The sequence below is a fragment of the Thalassophryne amazonica genome, chromosome 2 (assembly GCF_902500255.1).
Source record: "Thalassophryne amazonica chromosome 2, fThaAma1.1, whole genome shotgun sequence".
NCBI lineage: Eukaryota > Metazoa > Chordata > Actinopteri > Batrachoidiformes > Batrachoididae > Thalassophryne > Thalassophryne amazonica.
The window spans coordinates 156,982,061-156,990,118 of NC_047104.1; the positions used below are offsets into that span (position 1 = coordinate 156,982,061).

The 8,058-nt window shown below is 44.6% G+C and overlaps 1 protein-coding gene across 8 annotated transcripts in view; it reads left to right on the plus strand.

Annotated features, from left to right (window-relative positions):
- Positions 1–7,409, plus strand: part of neo1a (neogenin 1a) — a 189,956-nt gene extending 182,547 nt beyond the window's left edge. For 6 of the 8 annotated variants that reach the window (XM_034159883.1, XM_034159925.1, XM_034159933.1 and 3 more), the window contains 3 exons: positions 126–413; positions 4,765–4,901; positions 5,485–7,409. In XM_034159883.1, coding sequence (XP_034015774.1) covers positions 126–413; positions 4,765–4,901; positions 5,485–5,637 — 578 coding nt within the window. In that variant the 3' untranslated portion in view covers positions 5,638–7,409. Of the gene's footprint in view, positions 1–125; positions 414–4,764; positions 4,902–5,245; positions 5,371–5,484 lie in introns of those variants that run through there. The other 2 variants (XM_034159902.1, XM_034159915.1) reach the window with 2 other exon arrangements.
- The last annotated feature ends 649 nt before the right edge of the window (positions 7,410–8,058 follow it).

Consider the following 8,058-nt stretch of genomic DNA (forward strand, 5'->3'; position numbering starts at 1 on the left):
TCAGTGAAAATGTTCTTGGACTGAGCCTGTTGGTACTGTAATTACCTGTGAGTAAATGTGAAGTTTGGGAGTTCCCACCCTGCTGTTTTGGACTGAAAACCCGTCTGTTGGTTTTGCCTCTGCAGAGTCTGTGAGGAACACTCCCAGTTCGGAGCCCCTGCCAGCTGTGGCCACTTCCTCCCAGGCCTCCTGCCCCTCTGAGATCCTGGCCGACCCTGACAGCAGCTACCATGGCTCCAGCACCGCGGAGGAGGAACCAAGCTACGCCAGCAACCTGCCCCCCCACCGGCCAGCACACCCGCACGCTCACGCCCACCCGCTCAAGAGCTTCGCGGTACCCGCCATCCCAGCCGGCAGCCACCCGGTGTATGAGTCACCTGCTCTGCCCAGCACCCCCCTACTGGCACAGACCGGTCAGCAAGAACACAACAAAAAAACTCATCAACACTGGGGATAAAATTTGCTTTAAAAAAAAAAAAGCTTCCTGTGCAGTGTAAACAGCACCTCCAGAAAGAACACTGCAAAAAAGAGGTGCCTAAAAACATCATAAAAACACTAAATCTGAGGGGAAAGATCCTCAAAACAAGTGAAATGATCTGTCTGATTGTTAAATCTAGAAAGATTATAGTGTAAAGTTGAACACTTAAAATAAGAAATCAACTCTTAAAACAAGATAAATTATCTAACACTTCTAAATTGTAAACTTTTTTATCTTGGTAAGAACCAAAATAATGTGCAGTGTATTGACAGCGCTGCACTTTCTCCACATTTTGTGGTACAGCCTTATTCCAAAATGGATTAAATTCTTTTTTTCTTCTTCAAAATTCTACCCACTAATGACAATGTGAAAAAAATTATTTTTTATGGGATTTTGTGACTTTATTAAAAAAATAATAATAATAAATCAGGTGCCTCCTTCAGATGTTTCTACAGTTTAATTGGAGTCCACCTGGGGTAAATTAAGTTGACTGGACATGATTTGTAAAGACACACACATCTGTCTACATATAAGGTCCCACAGTTGACAGTCAGAGCACAAACCAAGCATGAAGTCAAAGGAATTGTCTGTAGACCTCTGAGACAGGATTGTCTTGAGGCACAAATATGGATCTGAGGAAGGGTACAGAAACATTTCTGCTGCTTTGAAGGTCCCATTGAGCACAGTGGCCAAGTTTAGATCCACCAGGACTCTTCCTTGAGCTGGCCACCCGTCTAAACTGAGCGATTGTGGGAGAAGGACCTTAGTCAGGGAGGTGACCAAGAACCCGATGGTCACTCTGTCAGAGCTCAAGCATTCCTCTGTGGAGAGAGGAGAACCTTCCAGACAGACAACCATCTCTGCTGCAATCCACCAATCAGGCCTGTATGGTAGAGTGGCCAGACAGAAGCCACTCCTTAGTAAAAGGCACATGGCAGCCCACCTGGAGTTTGACAAAAGGCACCTGAAGGACTCTCAGACCAGGAGGAACAAAATTCTCTGGTCTGATGAGACAAAGATTGAACTCTTTGGCATCATGTTTGGAGGAAACCAGGTACCATCCCTACAGTGAAGCATGGTGGTGGCAGCATCATGCTGTGGGGATGTTTTTCAGCAGCAGGAACTGGGAGACTAGTCAGGATTGAGGGAAAGATGAATGCAGCAATGTACAGAGACATCCTGGATGAAAACCTGCTCCAGAGCGCTCTTGACCTCAGACTGGGGCAACGGTTCATCTTTCAGCAGGACAATGACCCTAAACACACAACCAAGATATCAAAGGAGTGTCTTCAGGACAACTCTGTGAATGTCCTTGAGTGGTCCAGCCAGAGCCCAGACCTGAATCTGACTGAACATCTCTGGAGAGATCTGAAAATGTCTGTGCACCGACGCTCCCCATCCAACCTGATGGAGCTTGAGAGGTGCTGCAAAGAGGAATGGACCAAACTGCCCACAGATAGGTGCACCAAGCTTGTGGCATCATGTTCAAGAAGACTTGAGGCTGGAATTGCTGCCAAAGGTGTATCAACAAAGTATTGAGCAAAGACTGTGAATACTGTACATTTTTATTTTTAATATTTAATAAATTTACAAAAATAAAAAAGAACTTTTTTCATGTCATTATGGGGTATTGTGGGTAGAACTTTGACGGGAAAAAAAATGAATTTCATCCATTTTGGAATAAGGCTGTAACATAAAATGTGGAGAAGGTGCAGCGCTGTGAATACTTTGTGGATGCTCTGTGATGTAATGATGTGGCTCAACTGCAGCTGTCAGCCCACCGAAAATCAAACAGGTTCTTACAAGGTTAAACAACAACAACAATAACAAAAAAAACGTAGACCCAACTCCAAACTATCCTAAAGCACCAATGTAGCACCAGCACCTGGTTTTCGTCCATGAGAAGCTGGTACTCATTTACAGCTGGGCGGTGTGAGAAAACACAAGCACACAGTATGAAGCACACTCCTGGAGTCCAACCATGGTCTATAAATTGGTTGTCCAGCCACACCTCCTAAAAATAGCTGTCTGTCTACGGCAGCCACATGACATGTGGGCGTCTCATTGGCCGTTTCCAGCTGCTGTGGTCCTCGGCACTGAGGTACCTGTATGCTGGGTCATGCTCAAGGAAGCACGTCACACAGCCATGTCACGGCTGACATTCCCTCACGATGCAGGTCGTCGTCGTAGTCACCCATTTGGATCAGCTCAATTGTTGTTCTGAAATTGTGTGCAAAGTCCAAAAATAACAAGGCTAATTAAGCACACAGAAAGTTCAACATTGAACATGTTGTCATGGCAACCAGGTGTCTCATATCATTGGCTTTTTTCTCTGTGTTTAAATTGCAGCAGTGCTCAGACGAATCCTGTCAGAGTACCCCTAGCTATATTAGTTTTATCTTATCTCCAGCCTGCTCAGCGGGTGCAGACTGACACTCCGTTGTAGTACTTGACTTTTGGAATGTGGACCATCACCTCTCTGGTAGGGAAGGAGCTCAAGCTGGTGCAGGACACCGAGTGATATTTAGGCTCACTGTTATCCACAGTATGGACTCTGGAACCAAACCCCCTGGAGATGGGCTTTACTCTCTCTCTCTCACTCTGGAGTTGTCTCGAGTGAGAGGTTCGGGGCAGGCGTGAGGATACTCACACGTCCCCAGCTGAGTTTTCTCCAGTGAACGAAGGGGCTGCCTCAATTCAACATCATGTTGCAGAGAGGAATCAGTTTTTGTGCATCTGCACCGAACAGCAGTTCAGAGTAGCCAGCTTTCCGGGTTACTCAAGGTGGCGTCCAGGAAAAGTTCTACTGGGGGACTTCAGTGCTCAGATTGGCAATGATGAAGTAACTTGGATTGTGCCATAAGTGGTGTATTGTTGCTGGACGTCTGTGCTGGTCATGGACTGTCCATCACAAAAACCTTGTTTGAGCGTAAGGGTACACTTGGTACCAGAGCACCCTTTGTCAAAGGTCAGTGATCGATTTGGTCATCATGTCTACAGATTTGGAGGATTTCAAGTGTCTCAGGGTCTTGTTTAGGGGTGGGATGGTGAAGTCCTGATGCTACTGTCACAGACCATCATGGTGAAGAAAGACCTCAGCCAGAAGACGAGGCTCTCAATTTACCAGTCGATTTGCGCTCCTGTTCCTCACCTGTGATCATGAGCTTTGTGTAGAAATTGAACAAGGTTGCCAATACAAGCAGCAGAAATGAAGCTCCTCCAAAGCGAATCTGGGCTTACGCTCTGGGACAGAGTGTGAGAAGTTCAAGTGTTGGAGTAGGAGGAGCCAGCTGACGTGGTTCGTGCATCTGGTGAGGATCCCTCCTGGTCAGCTCCCTCGGGAGGTCTACCAGGCACATCCAGCTGGGAGGAGATGACCCAGAACATAGTGGAGGGATTCCATCTCCCAGCTGCCTTGGGAATACCTCACAATCCCGGGAGGAGTTAGAGGTGCCTGTCCGAGGACGTGTGGCCTTAATCTGCTGCCACTGTGACCCAGACCCGGAGAAACGGCACATAATGAATGAACACATGAATCCTGACCTGACTTTGTCCCTCTCTGGGAGGTAATGAAGGTCCGGAACATTGACCAAGTACATTGTGCTGATTTCACTTACTTTGTGAGTGTGTTTTGATTTTGTGTTGCATGAAATTTGTGCAGCCAAGGAGGGAAAAAAGAGGAATCCTTATTTTGTAGTTTTTACACCGGTGGGGGGGGGCTGTTTGTCCCTCCACCGTCTGTCTGTCCTGTGTCCTCAGTTGGTCTTGCTGCTGTTACTTTTTATTTATTTTTTTATTTATTTTTGCCTTTTTTTCCAGATTCATCGTCTTCAGACGTGGTTTGAAGATGAAGCTCGTGCACGTTATCTGTGACTGACAGCTATTTTTAGCAACCGCAGCTCAAACCAAACGTGACGACTGAAAAACTCTGGCTTCAGCTTTTAATATCAGTCATTTAAAGGTTGTTGTAATAGTGCTGGTTCACATTCGTGTAAAAGGTTCGAAAACTGATCTGTGCTTCTTACAAACAACAACAAAAAACTCCTTCAGCTCAGGTGATGTTCGTATCACGTGCACGTGTCATTTTAAGACATATTAATACGAAGTTTAATACACATGTATTTTTTTATGTCTTTGTTTAGGTGCAAAACTAATTCTAAATCAATTTAATAATCTGCTCAATGTGGGTGATTACTTCTATAAAATCTGGACTCAAAATCTGGACTTGTCGTGGGTGTGTGACAGACGAGGAGTGTGAGCGTTTGTGTGTTTGCTGTCCCACTCAGGACCGCCCACTCACCCACACGTGGTGAAGACCGCCTCCATTGGCACTCTGGGTAGGACGCGCACGCCCATGGCTGTTACTGTGCCCAACGCCCCCGACGTACCCGAGACCAGCAAGATGCTGGAGGATGTGGATAGTGTGAGTATAGCGCCTCACGCTGGCTCCTAGCAGCTCTGCAGCTTTTTTTATTTCCTTCTTTGTTAGTCGTTATTCAGTAAAAACACTTGTGCTGTAGTTCCGTGTGTGTTGTACAAAGAGCTGTTACACATTTTTCCATATCACTGTGGGCACTGCCTTGTACTTTTACTTCCAGCTACACATTGATTTTTACAACATTTTCTGTTTTTTCTCCTTTTTTATTCTTTTCCACGTCCACCTCACCATTTTTGTGGCACTGCCAGCTTCCTTTTTTATCATTGTTGAATTCATTTCATTTTTTATGGACTTAACAAACCAAACCCACAACCCGAATGATTTCACAGTTGAATGTTTTCTAATCCCTGATTGGCTGTTGGTGTCACCTCCTCCTTGGTTCTGTTGCTTTGCTGCCTCCCCCCCCCCATCCCACCCCTTTGTTGTCCCCGTCTCTGTCCCCTGCTCATCTCACCCCAGCTGTACCGCTCTCCCCCCTGCTCGCTGTGAAATATCCTCTGACTGACCCTCTCCTTCTCTCCTCTCCTCTCCTCTCCTTTCCTCTCCTTTCTTCTCCTCCTCCCTCCAGGTGCTTGCCTCCCTCCCCCCCTGTCCCTCCCCCGCCCCCCGCAGTAACCCTGTTCCTCTCCTTCAGAGCTACGAGCCGGACGAGCTGACCGAGGAGATGGCCCACCTGGAGGGCCTGATGAAGGACCTGAACGCCATCACCACAGCGCCATGAGCGTGCACACCTTGTGCACACACACAAACACACATACACAAACTCACACTCTACATATAAAAACACACCCGAACGTGACGCTTCGGGACCGGACGCTGGCGGACATGAGACACTTGCGTCCCCCTGCAGAGGGGAAAAAAAACTCCAAACTGAAACTTGCAGGAACTTTTTTGTTTTTCTTTTTTGGTGTACCTTGCTCAGTCTCAGGAAGGAGATTGCCATGAGAGGGAAGAATCGTGAGGCGCGCTGCCTTTTTCCTGGTGAGCCGTTCTCACAGACAGTGAACCGTTATTAACGTTGGACGATTGTGAATTTCTCCTCAGCAAAAACAGGCAGGTTTGGAGGTGGAGACGGACTGGAGTGAAAAGGAGAAAGTCCCGACGTGTGCTGGTATCGATGTTGGTGCTCGTGCAGCGCGGCCTACACACAGTGTTTGTTTGGTTCGTGTTCCTTTGTGCATTTTGTGTATCTGTTGGCCCGTTTCCGTGACGTGAACATATCAGCCTGCATTATTCACATTTTTACCCTTCGTGTCATTTTATGTGCCATGATTCTTGTTTTTATCTTATTGTATTATTTTTACACACATATCCATATGAACATGTACATATTTTATGTGTTTTGTTTTGTTTTTTTTTACTGCCTCATTCTTTTGTTTTCCATTTGTTGTTATTTGGGATTAAAGTTGACAGCGGAGAGTTTTTCCACGTTACACTTTGAATGGATTCGCCTCCTTTTGTACATTAAAGTATTTTCAGAGTTTGTTTGTTTGTTTGTTTGTTTATGGGAGTTCCGTTTCAAAAACCAGCATGTTTGTACGTGTGATAGTCTGGATGACGCGAGTCGCACTGTCACAGCCGCACCTGGTTACATCATCGTGTGGGACGCTGGTCAGCGAACCAAACACTCAGGGCATGCCCCCCCCCCCAAAAAAAAAAAGAATAACAAAAACAAGAACAATCACAAGTTCTCTTTTGTACGCCTGGTTTGATTCCATGTATGTTGCCACCATCTGTGCCGTGCGTCCCACGGCGGCACTCTCTACGAGTTGGGTTTCAACATGTCCGCCGCTTCTTTTTCAAATAAAATACAAAGACGTTGACTTTTTGAAACGGACTCCCAGATTTTTTTATTATTATTTTTTTTTTTTACATGCTGGTTTTTGTATGAAGAAGATAAAAAAGCTTGTTCTGTACACAGTTCCAATGTTTAAAAAAAAAACAAAAAACAAAAAAAGAAGCTAGTTTTTCATTACCGTCTTACCCAAAAAATTCTGCTCTACTTTTTTGAACACCGTGTTCCTCATAAAAGTGCGTCATCATGAATGCCAATAAAAGTGTACGAGATTTGAAGTACAGACACAAGGAACAGGTTTTAAGGCCAAAAAAAAAGATTGGAAGTAGGGGGCTAAAAACGGAGCGGAACCCATTTGGGAAATACCAATCTGTCGAGATGTAAACAGTTGCACCTGTATTGCACTTTTTCACATTTCTTACATAAGTTGTGTTTTAAATATCAAGCTGTGTAACGTAGTGTCTTAGAAAGCAGCAGGCAGCTGGTCTTTTGTTTTTTATGGGAACGTTCAGCTCGCTGCTCACCATGAGGAATTCTGTTGTTGCTTGTTCATGTGCAAAGCTTTCTTTGCTTTCTGTAGAAAAATTCTGTGGCTTTTTAAAAAAAATGGTGAAAAAGTTTGGATTAAAAAAAAATGTTTTTTATTGGTGCTCCTATACATTGTGTATACAAACTATTATGAATACTAACAAAGTCAATGTTTGTGCTCGTCTTTATTTTTTTCAGTCAAACACCATTTGACACTGGGAGTTAAACCGCTTCAGTCCACTTTACAGGAAAGTGTCAGGAACATGAACAGTGTTCAAAATAAAAAGTGAGTAAAGCTCAAAATCCTTAGAATAGCTTTTAATTCCACAGACGCAAATGCGTTGGGAACACTGCACATTCTGTTCCAAATCAAAACATGAAGAAAAATGGAACAAATGTGTTATTAGAAAAAGGAATATTACATTGTTAAAAATATTAGTGTCTGTATTTTCTTTATAAACTCAAACATTTACTGTATAAAGTGAAAAATGCTTGCAGATTTCTTTTTGCTGTGAAGGTCTGAACACATATTTACTTGTATGAACACTGTTTCTGAGAACTGCTTCACATCTGTGTTTCACGGAGTCGACAAGCTTCTGTCCCTGTGAACAGGTTTTCCAGTCCAGGTCCTTTGGACTACAGTCCACAGTTCCTCTGCATTTCATGGTTTTGCCTCAGAAACAGTATTTTTGACGTCACCACACAACTTTTCTGTTGGATTAAAGTCTGTCAGGGTTCCCAGCCAACTTGGAAATCTGGGAAAACCTGGAAAATGACTTCCCCTTTTTCCAGTCAGAAAAGTCTGGGAATTTGAGAAAA